General features: G+C 46.8%; 1 protein-coding gene across 3 annotated transcripts in view; it reads right to left on the minus strand.

The window, feature by feature from the left end:
• GPD2 (glycerol-3-phosphate dehydrogenase 2) overlaps positions 1-15299 on the minus strand; it is a 271268-nt gene that overhangs the window by 129170 nt on the left and 126799 nt on the right. For all 3 annotated transcript variants that reach the window (XM_030208750.1, XM_030208749.1, XM_030208748.1), the window contains exon 6: positions 14715-14878. In XM_030208750.1, coding sequence (XP_030064610.1) covers positions 14715-14878 — 164 coding nt within the window. The remainder of the gene's footprint in view (positions 1-14714; positions 14879-15299) is intronic.

The raw sequence follows: 15299 nt of genomic DNA on the forward strand, positions 1-15299 counted from the left end.
AGATGGAGTTGTTAAAGTGAGTTATTAGATATGTTTCTCTTGTAGCAATCTAGCATGCAGTTTTTTGTTTTTTTTTACATTTCCTTATTTTGGAGGTATTGCCTGGATAGTTTCTCAGTTTTCCAAGAGCTTGATGGCAGTAGATTGAACAAATTGCAAGCATTTGAGAACGACAAGGGGCAGACCATTATATACAGAACTGCAATAGTTAATTTTGGATATACTTTCTCCTAAAATTTTAAAATCTCAGCTAACTTCTTCATAGTGCTTATTTCCAGTTTTCCCTGAAATACATAAATGAGACTGACAGTTCAATGTTCATGTAGCAGCTACATTCTTTCCCCTCAAAATATTGCCTTTTTGTTTAGGAGGAATATGTGAACACCAACAAATGTGAAATGAAATAAACTTGCAAGCTGTCTCTTCAAAGGAAACCTTTAAAAAAAAAAAAAAATCAGACACATTCTGTTCAGTCAGGTTAACATCCAACATATGCTTTAGATTCCAGATGCCAAAATATAGCAAAATTAGCCTCCAGTAGTATTTGATTTGCTATTGCTGGTACTTCCAGCATTTATGATACTGTCCTATCTTTACGTACTTGCATAATCAACAAATACCATTAGTAGCATGTGATCTGTAGCTCAGTTATTCTTAGACAAGGCAAAACGTATGCCTTAATGATATCATGAATACTGAACAGAGCTCAAACAGTTATCAGACAGCTTAAATGAGAGGCACATGTCTAGTAGTAAAACTAATGCTACTTATCCTGATAAGCAGCAACTGCAAACACTACTTTATTTGGCAAACTGTGTGCTCAGACAGAAAAATATCTGCAGCACACAAGAAGCGTTTTGTTGATCATGCATTGGGCATATAGCACTAAATGAGACGTGCATAAGTTTCTATCAGCACTAGCTTCCACAGCACCAATTATGCAGATGCCATGTTATAACTGCATGGAAATGTTTAGCATCCCTGGTCAAACTGTGCGTTTCAATTAATCCCTAAAAAAGAGAAACAGAATGGAGTCGAACCAGTGGGCAGCTATAAAACAGTCAGTGGTCTTCATCATAAAGTGTATGGCAGGGGTTTTCAACCCAGTCCTTAGGGCACACCCAGCCATTCAGGGTTATTAGGATATCCCCATTAAATTCAATTGGGGATATCCTGAAAACCCCGAATGGCTGGGTGTGCCTCAAGGACTGGGTTGAAAACCTCTGGTGTATAGGGACAGACTTAAAGATCTTAATATGTATACTTTCAAAGAAAGGTGGGAGAGGGGAGATTTGATAAAGATGTTTAAATACCTCCATGGCATAAAAGCACAGGAGGCAAGTTTCTTTGAAAAGAAACTCTGGATTGAGGGGGGGGGGGGGGGGGGGGGCTAGGATGAAGGTATAAGGAGACAGACTAAGGAAAGGATGGTAAATTTGTGGAGCGGCCTCCCGGTAGATGAAGACTGTATCTTAATTCAAGAAAGCTTGGGACAAGTACATAGGATCTGTAAAGGAGAGGCAGAGATAATAGATGGTATGGATAGGCAGACAGCATAGGCCATTTGATCTTTATCTGCCTCCACTTTTCTGCATTTCTGTGCTTTACTATGTGGATGTTCACTCTCCCAAGGTCCTCCTACAATTTCTCACAATCCACATTTCAACAATTTGGAACAGTTTTGTGTCCTCCGCTATTTATTTATTTGGATTTATTTACCACCTTTTTGAAGGAATTTACTCAAGGTGGTGTACAGTAGGCATAAACAAAACATAAGCAATAAACAATTGCAGCAGCTATGGTTGTTTCAGTTCCTTCGAACAGTCAGCATTATGTATCATTTCTGGCATGGATAGCTCCTTTACATCTTTCTCAGTAAAGATCAAAGCAAAGAAATTATTCAGTCTCTCCACTATGACCTTACCCTCCCTGCGTGCCGGTTTCACCCTCTCCGTCATGTAATGCACTGCTTCTTAGCCCAGTCCTTGGGGCATACCCAGCCAGTCCGGTCTTCAGGCTATCTACAATATGTATGCAATAGATTTGCATGCACTGCCTCCTCAGTATGTAAATCTCTTCATATACATACTCTTTGTAGACATCCTGAAAATCCAACTGGCTGGTATGCCCTGAGGACTGAGCTGAGAAGTGCTGATCAAAAGGTCCAACTGACTCCCCTCATATCTTCTTGCTTTGAATGTACCTTAAAAACGGTTTTATTATGAGTTTTTAAATTTTTTTGCCTTCTTTATCTGCTTTTAACTTGCCAGTTGTTAAGGTATTTCCTATTTTCTTAATTTGGATCCTTTTTACACTTTTTGAAAGATGTCGTTTTAGCTATAATAGGTCTGCTTCTATATTCATTCCTTTCAGCCATACAGGTCCATTTGTCCCAGTTTCCTGTGCCTGTTTCTTTCCATTTCACATTGCATTGGATCTTTGTGTAGCCTCCTCTCCTGTTCATATATGGACTCTTCCAGTAAGCTATGGATCAATGTGCCAGCAATATAAACCACCAACAGAAATATATTCTGAAGCAGCAGAATATGTTTTCTGTAAACAAAGCAGCAACTATAGCAACTATAAGGAAGAGCATTGTCCAATCCTTTAACTACAGAGACAACGGAAGCAATCACTTAGTGAATGACACAGGAGAAAACACGTTCACAGGGAGAAGTGCTATATGAATGTTAATTATCATAGTAGGTAAGAGCAAAAAACAACCATTTTGCCTATTAATCCTGCCCAGATAGTCCTATGGACAAAGTTTATATCCCAGCCGAGCAACTGTAGGATATCACTCCTTCTCCGAGGACAAGCAGGCTGCTTGTTCTCACTGATGGGTGACGTCCTCGGCAGCCCCTCCAATCGGAATCTTCCTAGCAAAGTCCTTTGCTAGTCCTCGCGCGCCCGCGCGCACCGCGCATGCGCGGCCATCTTCCCGCCCGAAACCGGCTCGAGCCGGCCAGTCTTCTTTCGTCCGCACTCGGTACGGCTGTGTTTTTTGTCGTGTCGAGCCCCGGAGAGTCGACCTCGCGCGTCCGTGTTTTATTGACGTGTTTTTCTTCGGAAAAGTTTCTATATCTGTCGGGAAGTGCTCCGAAAAACCCCTTGGGTTTCATTTTCCCCTTCCCGTATTTCCAGTTTTGCCCCGGTAAGTTTTCTTTCGTCGTCGGGGTAGGCCTCTTTTCGGCCTCGGTCGAGATTTTTCTCCCTTAAAGTTTTGGTGCTCCAAATTCGTCATTTCGGATTTTGACTTCGCCGGCGTGATTTTTCCGCCCATGACATCGAAGCCTTCCAGCGGCTTCAAGAAGTGCACCCAGTGCGCCCGGGTAATCTCGCTCACTGATAGGCACTCTTCGTGTCTTCAGTGTCTGGGGGCCGAGCACCATCCCCAGAACTGCAGTCTGTGTTCCCTGTTACAAAGGCGGACTCAAGTAGCGAGATTGGCCCAGTGGAACGTTTTGTTCTCGGGCGCTTCGTCGGCATCGGCACCGGGGTCATCGTGTGCATCGACGTCATCAGCGTCCAGACCTTCATCCTTGGCTGCCAGTGCATCGAGTGCATCGAGGCATCGGCCCTCTGCATCGGCACCGAGACATCGGATAGCTGCATCGACGTCGGTGGTACCGGGACCTCGTCTCCTGATGTCGTCGGACGGTGGTGCATCGAGTGGAGTGCAGGTGAGGGCTGTCCTTTCCCCTGCTGGTGGCGGTGAGCCCTCGGGTGGGTCTCCTCCTACCCTGAGGGCTCCTGCGGTACAGCCCCCCCGAGATCGACCCTCTTCGGTCTCGGCCCCGAGGAAGCGACGGATGGATTCTACGTCCTCCTCGTCGGTGCCGGGAAGCTCCGGTGACATGCTTCGGAAGAAGTCGAAGAAGCATCGACACCGGTCCCCTTCCCGCGTCGGCACCGAGAGCTCTGGGTCGCCGAGGGAGTCGGCACCCAGCAGGCATCGGCACCGAGAGGACCGCTCACCCTCTGTTCAAGAGGTGTCGATGCGCTCCACTCTGGACAGCCCGGAACAGCCTCCACGCCCGGAACAGGTTCTGACGTCGACGCCTGCATCGACCTCCATGCCTTTCTCTGCAGCCGCTCTGAACGAGAGCCTCCGGGCCGTTCTCCCAGAGATTCTGGGAGAGCTGTTGCGCCCTACCCCTCCGGTACCGGCGGTGCTTGCGCCTCCGGTACCGTCGAGCATGGCGCCGGCTGGCCCATCGCCCGGGGTGAGGTCCCCGACGTCGGTACCGCGTGCGGTGCCGACTGCGGCCACCTCCCAGGAGGGCTCCCCGACTACGTCGGCGGAGGGAGCTTCGCCGATGCGGGCGAGGGAGTCTACCTCTCGACGCCCCCATCGTGGACGTGGCTCCACGGAGTCGAGCCGGGCGCGGTTGCAGACGCAGGTCCGTGAACTTGTGTCTGACACCGAGGGTGAGGCCTCGTGGGAAGAAGAAGAAGATCCCAGATATTTCTCTGACGAGGAGTCTGAGGGTCTTCCTTCTGATCCCACTCCCTCTCCTGAAAGGCAGCTTTCTCCTCCCGAGAGTCTGTCTTTTGCTTCCTTTGTCCGGGAGATGTCTACGGCCATCCCCTTCCCGGTGGTTGTGGAGGACGAGCCCAGGGCTGAAATGTTTGAGCTCCTGGACTATCCTTCTCCACCTAAGGAAGCGTCCACTGTTCCCTTGCACCATGTCCTGAAAAAGACATTGCTTGCGAACTGGACCAAGCCATTAAGTAATCCCCACATTCCCAAGAAGATCGAGTCCCAGTACCGGATCCATGGGGACCCAGAGCTGATGCGCACTCAGTTGCCTCATGACTCTGGAGTTGTGGATTTGGCCCTAAAGAAGGCTAAGAGTTCTAGGGAGCATGCTTCGGCGCCCCCGGGCAAAGACCCTAGAACCTTAGACTCCTTTGGGAGGAAGGCCTACCATTCTTCTATGCTCGTGGCCAAGATCCAGTCTTACCAGCTCTACACGAGCATACACATGCGGAACAATGTGCGGCAGTTGGCGGGCTTGGTTGATGCTCTTCCCCCTGAGCAAGCCAAGCCTTTTCAGGAGGTGGTCAGGCAGCTGAAGGCGTGCAGAAAATTCCTGGCCAGAGGAGTTTATGACACTTTTGATGTTGCGTCCAGGGCCGCTGCTCAAGGTGTGGTGATGCGCAGGCTCTCATGGCTGCGTGCCGCCGACCTGGAGAATAGACTCCAGCAGCGGATTGCGGACTCGCCTTGCCGTGCGGACAACATTTTTGGGGAAAAAGTCGAGCAGGTGGTAGAGTCTCTCCACCAGCGGGCCACCGCATTCGACAAGTTCTCCCGCCGGCAGCCTTCAGCATCTACCTCTACAGGTAGAAGATTTTTCGGGGGAAGGAAGACTGGTCCCTATGCTTCTGGTAAGCGTAGGTACAATCCTCCTTCCCGACAGCCTGCGGCCCAGGCTAAGCCCCAGCGCGCTCGCTCTCGTCAGCAGCGTGCGCCTCAGCAAGGCCCCGCGGCTCCCCAGCAAAAGCAAGGGGCGAGCTTTTGACTGGCTCCAGCAGAGCATAGCCGACATCCCAGTGTCAGTGCCGGGCGACCTGCCGGTCGGGGGGAGGTTAATAGCTTTTCACCAAAGGTGGCCTCTCATAACCTCCGATCAGTGGGTTCTGCAAATAGTCCGGCAAGGATACACCCTCAATTTGGCCTCAAAACCTCCAAATTGTCCACCGGGAGCTCAGTCTTACAGCTTCCAGCACAAGCAGGTACTTGCAGAGGAACTCTCCGCCCTTCTCAGCGCCAATGTGGTCGAGCCCGTGCCATCCGGGCAGGAAGGGCTGGGATTCTATTCCAGGTACTTCCTTGTGGAAAAGAAAACAGGGGGGATGCGTCCCATCCTAGACCTAAGGGCCCTGAACAAATATCTCGTAAAAGAAAAGTTCAGGATGCTTTCCCGGGGCACCCTCCTCCCCATGATTCAGCAAAACGATTGGCTATGCTCTCTGGACTTGAAGGATGCCTACACTCACATCCCGATACTGCCAGCTCACAGACAGTATCTGCGATTTCAGCTGGGCACACGCCACTTCCAGTACTGTGTGCTACCCTTTGGGCTCGCCTCTGCGCCCAGGGTGTTCACAAAGTGCCTGGCTGTGGTAGCAGCGGCACTTCGCAGGCTGGGGGTGCATGTGTTCCCATATCTCGACGATTGGCTGGTGAAGAACACATCCGAGGCAGGAGCCCTGCGGTCCATGCAGATGACTATTCGCCTCCTGGAGCTACTGGGGTTTGTGATAAATTACCCAAAGTCCCATCTTCTCCCAGTGCAGAAACTCGAATTCATAGGAGCTCTGCTGGATTCCCGGACGGCTCGCGCCTATCTCCCAGAGGCGAGAGCCAACAACCTGTTGTCCCTCGTCTCGCGGGTGCGAGCGTCCCAGCAGATCACAGCTCGGCAGATGTTGAGATTGCTGGGCCACATGGCTTCCACAGTTCATGTGACTCCCATGGCCCGTCTTCACATGAGATCTGCTCAATGGACCCTAGCCTCTCAGTGGTATCAGGCTGCTGGGGGTCTAGAAGACGTGATCCACCTGTCCACGAGTTTTCTCGAATCCCTGTATTGGTGGACAATCTGGTCCAATTTGACTCTGGGACGTCCTTTCCAAATTCCTCAGCCACAAAAAGTGCTGACCACGGATGCGTCTCTCCTGGGATGGGGAGCTCATGTCGATGGGCTTCACACCCAAGGAAGCTGGTCCCTCCAGGAACGCGATCTGCAGATCAATCTTCTGGAGTTACGAGCGATCTGGAACGCTCTGAAGGCTTTCAGAGATCGGCTGTCCCACCAAATTATCCAAATTCAGACAGACAACCAGGTTGCCATGTACTATGTCAACAAGCAGGGGGGCACCGGATCTCGCCCCCTGTGTCAGGAAGCCGTCAGCATGTGGCTCTGGGCTCGCCGGCATGGCATGGTGCTCCAAGCCACATACCTGGCAGGCGTAAACAACAGTCTGGCCGACAGATTGAGCAGGATCATGCAACCTCACGAATGGTCGCTCAGTTCCAAAGTAGTGCGACAGATCTTCCAGGCGTGGGGCCCCCCCTGGTGGATCTCTTCGCATCTCGAGTGAACCACAAAGTCCCTCTGTTCTGTTCCAGGCTTCAGGCCCACGGCAGGCTGGCATCGGATGCCTTCCTCCTGGACTGGGGGGAGGGTCTGCTGTATGCTTATCCTCCCATCCCTCTGGTGGGGAAGACTTTGTTGAAACTCAAGCAAGACCGAGGCACCATGATTCTGATTGCTCCTTTTTGGCCGCGTCAGATCTGGTTCCCCCTTCTTCTGGAGTTGTCCTCCGAAGAACCGTGGAGATTGGAGTGTTTCCCGACCCTCATCACACAGGACGAGGGGGCGCTTCTGCATCCCAACCTCCAGTCTCTGGCTCTCACGGCCTGGATGTTGAGGGCGTAGACTTTGCCTCTTTGGGTCTGTCAGAGGGTGTCTCCCGCATCTTGCTTGCTTCCAGGAAAGATTCCACTAAGAGGAGTTACTTCTTTCAATGGAGGAGGTTTGCCGTCTGGTGTGACAGCAAGGCCCTAGATCCTCGCTCTTGTCCTACACAGACCCTGCTTGAATACCTTCTGCACTTGTCTGAGTCTGGTCTCAAGACCAACTCTGTAAGGGTTCACCTTAGTGCAATCAGTGCATACCATTACCGTGTGGAAGGTAAGCCGATCTCAGGACAGCCTTTAGTTGTTCGCTTCATGAGAGGTTTGCTTTTGTCAAAGCCCCCTGTCAAGCCTCCTACAGTGTCATGGGATCTCAATGTTGTTCTCACCCAGCTGATGAAACCTCCTTTTGAGCCACTGAATTCCTGCCATCTGAAGTACTTGACCTGGAAGGTCATTTTCTTGGTGGCAGTTACTTCAGCTCGTAGAGTCAGTGAGCTTCAGGCCCTGGTAGCCCAGGCCCCTTACACCAAATTTCATCATAACAGAGTAGTCCTCCGCACTCACCCTAAGTTTCTGCCGAAGGTTGTGTCGGAGTTCCATCTGAACCAGTCAATTGTCTTGCCAACATTTTTTCCCCGTCCTCATTCCTGCCCTGCTGAACGTCAGCTGCACACATTGGACTGCAAGAGAGCATTGGCCTTCTATCTGGAGCGGACACAGCCCCACAGACAGTCCGCCCAATTGTTTGTTTCTTTTGATCCCAACAAGAGGGGAGTGGCTGTAGGGAAACGCACCATATCCAATTGGCTAGCAGATTGCATTTCCTTCACTTACGCCCAGGCTGGGCTGGCTCTTGAGGGTCATGTCACGGCTCATAATGTTAGAGCCATGGCTGCGTCGGTAGCCCACTTGAAGTCAGCCACCATGGAGGAAATTTGCAAAGCTGCGACGTGGTCATCTGTCCACACATTCACATCTCATTACTGCCTGCAGCAGGATACCCGACGCGACAGTCGGTTCGGGCAGTCAGTTCTTCAGAACCTGTTTGGGCTTTAGGATCCAACTCCACCCCCCGAGGGCCCTGTTTGTTCTGTTCCAGGCTGCACTCTCAGTTAGTTGGTAAATTTTTTAGGTCAATCTCAGTTATGTCCTCGCCGTTGCGAGGCCCAATTGACCATGGTTTTGAGTGAGCCTGGGGGCTAGGGATACCCCATCAGTGAGAACAAGCAGCCTGCTTGTCCTCGGAGAAAGCGAATGCTACATACCTGTAGAAGGTATTCTCCGAGGACAGCAGGCTGATTGTTCTCACAAACCCGCCCGCCTCCCCTTTGGAGTTGTGTCTTCCCTTGAAGTGTATTGTCTTGCTACATACTGGACTGGCCGGCTCGAGCCGGTTTCGGGCGGGAAGACGGCCGCGCATGCGCGGTGCGCGCGGGCGCGCGAGGACTAGCAAAGGACTTTGCTAGGAAGATTCCGATTGGAGGGGCTGCCGAGGACGTCACCCATCAGTGAGAACAATCAGCCTGCTGTCCTCGGAGAATACCTTCTACAGGTATGTAGCATTCGCTTTATCCAATCTTTTTTGTATTATTCTTTGGTTCTCTACTACACAGGCATACAAGGTCCAAGCATTAATCTAACATTTCCCTGCCCCCATCCCAACCATGGTAATAATCTAAAACCCAAAAGTAATAAGGCTGTAGGCTCAAAATCTAGTCTCCTAGGTCTCTGTGGTGTTGGTGGATGGTACTCTGATACTATAAACTAAAGTGTTCTGGGAAACTGTAACGTACTGGTACCAGTCTGGCTATTCCACGGCCTGCAATATTACTAGACTGTACTTCGTCTACCCCTTCTCTCCATGCTCAGAATCACTGGCACAGTAGCAGAGCACTCAACTATTTTCTCAAATGGAACAGGAGATGAAACTTCAGGGAAATGTGCATACTCTGAAAAACCTTAAAACTAAAAACACGTGAAAAAAGAAAATGTGTAAAATGTTTGAAATAAATTACATAAAAGCAAGACAAACATGAAAAGCTCCTCAACAAGTTGTAAAAAAGGAAAACAGTCATGGAAAAGAGTTGATATGTTGTTATTAAGTTCTCATTGTTATTAGAATTCTAACTTCCAACTAAGTTTGGGAAGAGACTTCAAGCTGCATGTGATTAGGAATATGATCCATCAGTGTGAATCCTATTGAAGAGACACTGCCTTCAGGAAGTGAGAAATAAACTAACTTTATATCAAAACTCTTGCTAATAAACAAACCCATTTTACATAGGATACAATAAGAAGAGATATTTAGATTTTCTGTCAGATGCGCCAATGCTCTGCCCAAGGGAATGATTATAGCTTCCCTCATCAGTGCTTTGCTCTTGATGTCTCTCATTTGTTCAAAATTGTATTTCTTAATCTCCAATGTCTCCCAGGAGGCTTACTAGTCTTACCTAGAAGTCTAAATCATTAAAAGAGAAGCTCAATTAGGTATGATTTACAGGTTATATGTGCCAACTAGTTTGTAGACAAATTGATTTAGTAACTATTAAGCTTAAAGTTACACTGCTAGTCATAAGTTTAGCAAAATTAAATGAGGTATTATTAAAGTAAATATGCTACATAGGCCTAACCTTAAAAATGTATTACACGTATGAGACCCAACCTTTCAAATCTAAGAGCCTGCAGCTGAGAACGCTCTCAAACTTCCCATTCACACCAAAGCTGGAGAATAGGGAGAGGCAAAGACCCTCTAATGATGGATTCCCCCTCCAAAGATCTGTTGCTAGCTTCTTAATCTGAGTTGTGCAATGCTGACAGAACACAAAGCCATTGCTCCCCTTCTTCAAACAAAAGCACCATTAACAATATGCCTATATTCCCCTTGATGGGTGAGCAAACAACAACCATCTCAGGTTCAGCTATCGCCACAGTCCTGGCTCCCACCAGTATCCTACTTGCTATCTCAAAGCCTCATTTCACTCTCAGTCCCTCATCTTGTCCTTACATTCTCCATCTCAAATGCTTCCCCTATCCCTACCAGTGTCTCTCTCTTTACCAATCTCCCCTCTCTTGTCCCCCAGTTTTATAAATCATTTTTCACACACACACACATATATATATATATATATATATATATATATATATATATATATAGTATGTTTTACACATGGAAAACAAATATTATAAAAATGCACAGCAGAACATGTGCACCAAGATCATGCATACTTAGGTGTTCCCAAAAGAGTGTAGTCTGGGCACAGCCGAGGACAGGGGAGTTGCAATGTACATGCATTTTTTAATACAATATGATCGTACGTTTATAGAGGTCACACATATTTACATATTCTTTTCAGCAAGTTTAAAAATTGTGGAAAAGTAGCATTATTAGGGATACATCTGATGGTCTGATTTTATAAATACACACAGAGGGGCATAATCGAAAGGGGCGCCCACGTTTTTCTGAGGACGTCCTCACAGGACATCCCGGCGAAGGGGCGGGGAAACCCGTATTATCGAAACAAGATGGGCGTCCATCTTTTGTTTCGATAATACGGTCGGGGACGCCCAAATCTTGACATTTAGGTCGTCCCTAGAGATGGTCGTCCTTAGACTTGGCCGTTTCTGATTTTCGGCGATAATGGAAACTAAGGATGCCCATCTCAGAAATGACCAAATGCAAGCCCTTTGGTCGTGGGAGGAGCCAGCATTTGTAGTGCACTGATTCCCCTGACATGCCAGGACACCAACCGGGCACCCTAGGGGTCACTGCAATGGACTTCAGAAAAAGATCCCAAGTACATAGCTCCCTTATCTTGTCTGCTGAGCCCCCCCAAACCCCCCCAAAACCCACTACCTACAACTGTACACCACTACCATAGTCCTAACGGGTGAAGGGGGCACCTAGATGTGGGTACAGTGGGTTTGTGGTTGGTTTTGGAGGGCTCACATTCACCTCTCTTCTTCACCTAAACAACAGCCTTACTCATGTATCTCTTCCCACAATTTTCTCTCTCTGCCTCACAATCTCTCATTTACTAGACTTCTATCTGCTCCCTCTCAACATCTCTATCTCTGCTGCTCATCTTCATTAATCCTATCACACTCTTTATTACCCCTTAACTCACTTCAAATTCCAACCCTCCAGTTTGCACCTTTTTTCATACCCTTTCAGCTCCTGAAGTACCCCTCTCTATCCCCTTGATTTTTGCTTCACCCTCCCTCTCTCTTTTGAGCAGTTGTTGTTTTGCTTAAGCTTTTCAGCTTGAGTCAGACTTGTGGATGCTGCCCTTTTTTTCCTGAAAGGAAGACACTGGACAAAAATATCTGGGGTCTTTCTAATTGCCCTTCAAGTATGCCAGTCAGTGATTTTCAACCTCTTTCATGTCACAGCAAACTGACAAGGCACAAAAATTGTCAAGGCACACCATCAGTTTTTTAAAGGATATATACATTACCATTTAACAAGTATTAAGATTGTATTTAAAGTTCAATAATTACTTTTTTAATCATTGTATTATCTTTATAGTTGAATATTTTTATTGAAGACAAGCTAGCAAAAGGGCAGCAAAACACTTCAAAGTTAATGAAATTAGCCACAAATAACATGCAATCAAAAATAAGGAAGGCACCACTCAAAAAAGCCTCTGATTCTCATATCATCTGAATCATAGCAAAACAAAACTCTCCACTACTATGCACATTGTGAAAAAATACAAAATCTGAAAAAAATCTTAACATACATGTACAAATATATCATACTACAGTAGCACTAATTCCTATGATTCAAACAGCTACATATGAATAGGTAGCACTACAAATATTACACTGGGCTCAAAAATGCCAAATACACCTCCTCCTACTAGTAAAATAGAACAAGCGGGACAGATACAGATCTCTACCCAGAAGCTGCATGCCCACAGAATACCGTACATCAGTCACATGCAAAACACAAGACAGACCCTCCTCAAATACAAAATGGGATCACAAATTAGAAATGGATTACAAATTAGAAATGGAGATAAAAAGACCAAAATTGAACTGGGAACCCCAAGAAGTCAAAGTAGGCATGTACCACAACGTAGGAGAAATAAAAACAGAAATGCATTTCTTCTTATACTGAACATAATACAAATACTCCCACGATGTACATTTCATAAACCAATATAGTTAATAAATGCAAAATAAACCACTTTTTTCTACCTTTGTTGTCTGGACATTTTTCCCATCATGTTGATCCTAATGTTTCTTTTCTGCTTTCCTGTCTTCTACTCTCTTTCCAGAACCCGTTGTTCATTTCTCTTCTATCCTCCTGTCGTCTTCTTTCCATTCTCTTATTACATTTGTCTCTGATGTCATCTGCCACTGCTTGTCCCGCGATTGGTAGCATGGAATGGTGCTACTAATTGGGTTTCTGCCAGGTACTTGTGACCTGTATTGGCTACTGTTGGAAGCAGGACATTGGGCTAGATGGACTATTGGTCTGACCCAGTATGGCTATTTTTATGTTCTTATATTGATCCCTTTTAGCGCTTCCCTCCCTTTCTTTTTCTCCCTTGCTGTCAACTCAGATTTCAACCACTTTCTCACCCCGCAGTCCTTCATCTATCTTTTCAACTATCTACCAACTTTCCATCTCCTTCTCTCAACCCTTAGCTCTCCCAGTTCATATCTCATTCCTTTCCCTGCCTATTAATCCCTTCTACCTTTCCTCTACTCCCCATTACTGCATTTTTGTCCTCTGTACATATTATCCTCCTCTCACTTATCTCCTTGACAATTCCCGATGACCTCTCCCTTAAGGTTTCCCCATTCCCAGTTTCTCTCCTCCCTCCTCTCCCCCACCCACTTGATGGCCAACATCCCTTCCTTTCTCTTCCCTCCCTCTGTGGTCCAATGTCTTTCTCCCTCCTATACACAGTCAGGTCCATTTTTTCTTCCCCTCCACCCCTTGGATCCACCGCTTCTTCCCCCCCCTCTCCTCCAGTCCATGGCTCCTATCTCCACCCCCCTCCCCAGTCCATGGCTTCTCTCTTTCTTCCGTAACTCCCCTCTACTCTTCAAGTCCAGTATTTTTCTCTTTCTTCCCTTACCCCCCCCCCCCCCCCACCCCTCCCAGGTCAACCTTTCACTCTCTCTCTTTTTCTTTCTCCTCCCCTCCCCCCCTCAGGTCTACCTTAAACCGCATCTTCAAAGAGGTTCCCTGGCAGCAGCAGTAATTCAACACCGCTGTTTGCAGCCTCTCTTCTTTCACAACCCGCCATCTTCTGATGCAACTTCCTGTTTATGCAAGGGTGGACCAGGGCAGAATAGATGCTCCAAGCAACCTGCATGCAGCAGCTGTGAATACTGCTGCAACCTGGGAATTTCCTTCCTAGATGTGGTTTAAGATAGACTAAGGGGGGGGGGGGGCGGTGAGGGAGTACAATAGAAGAAACATAGAGAAAAGCGGCACTGGGCTCCCTGCTGCTCTGGGTTCTCAGTTGCTGGGTCAGTCTGCTCCTGCCTGCAGCACACTGGTAGAAGAACGCTGCCTTAAGCGAATGCAGTAAAATCATGCATACCTGCATAAATAATCTAGAGTTAAAAACTAAATATACTAGCAATGATCTAGGCAAAAAAAAAAACTTTTTAAGAATGCTTTGGTTTAAAGAATATTAAAATACTTTCAGATGACCTACTGAATCTGACAGAGAGAAATGTTGGATTTTCCAGTAAGAGAGCAGTTGATGTAGAAGACAAGTCTAACAAACTAGATAGTAAAGTATTAATTCCAATCTCAAATTGCTTTAAACCAAAGGAAGTAGTTTACAACATGAAGTACTTTCTCTAAAACAGTGGTTCCCAAGTCGGTCCTGGAGTACCTCGTTGCCAGATTTTCAGGATGCCCATAATGAATATGCATGAGACTGATTTGCATATACTGCCTCCATTGTATGTAAAGGGAAAAGGAAATGGGGCTTGATATACTGCCTGTGGTTTTAGCAACTACATTCAAAGCAGTTTACATAGTATATACAGGTACTTCTTTGTACCTGGGGCAATGGAGGGTTAAGTGACTTGCACTAACCACTAGGCTACTCCTCCTCTCCAATCTCTTTCATTTATATTCATTGTGGACACTGAAACCCTGACTGGCAAAGGGGTACTCCAGGACCGACTAGGGAAACACTGCTCTAAGATACACTTTACTTGTGAGAACCAATTACAGTAAATTAATATACAAAACAGTCTATCATACAAGTGTCACTGGTATAATCAAAAGAGAAAATGCAAAGTAACATACCATCATAGTACACAATGGCTCCTACAAGCTGGTCTTTCTTCAGCATTGGAAAAAGTTCCAGGGCTTTAGATTTGCTGAGGACATAACTGTTTTTCAAACACTGACTTCCAGCTACAAGGTCATATGCTTTTATTCCAATCCAGTAATAAGGCATCTGCCACCATCTAAAGCATAACAAACAAATATCTAATAAGAAAAGATGAATATCTTACAATTCACCAAGGAATGTTTGCACCCTATTGAAGATCATGTGACAAAGCAAACATTAAAATACAGAAAAGGAGTAACTATCATGAGACAGTAAAGTAAATCAGGATGCCTGCTAGCTCTGCATTTTTTAATTTCCAAAGGAAAAAGTGACCTTAGAGGAGTACTAACAAGGAATAGAGAAGTTCTGAGGTCCTTTACTCAGATCCCAATGAATTCTTTAAAAAACAAGTTTCCCTATAGCTTTCCCTGATGTAATTAATAGAGAACAATTTCAGGAAAGCATTTTTTGTGATCTAATCTCCACTTCCATTCCTGCACAATACAAATGTTATACTTGGCATTAATAAAAACTGTAGCTTTGATTAGTTTTAAAAC

This window comes from Microcaecilia unicolor, chromosome 7 (genome assembly GCF_901765095.1).
Source record: "Microcaecilia unicolor chromosome 7, aMicUni1.1, whole genome shotgun sequence".
Lineage (NCBI taxonomy): Eukaryota > Metazoa > Chordata > Amphibia > Gymnophiona > Siphonopidae > Microcaecilia > Microcaecilia unicolor.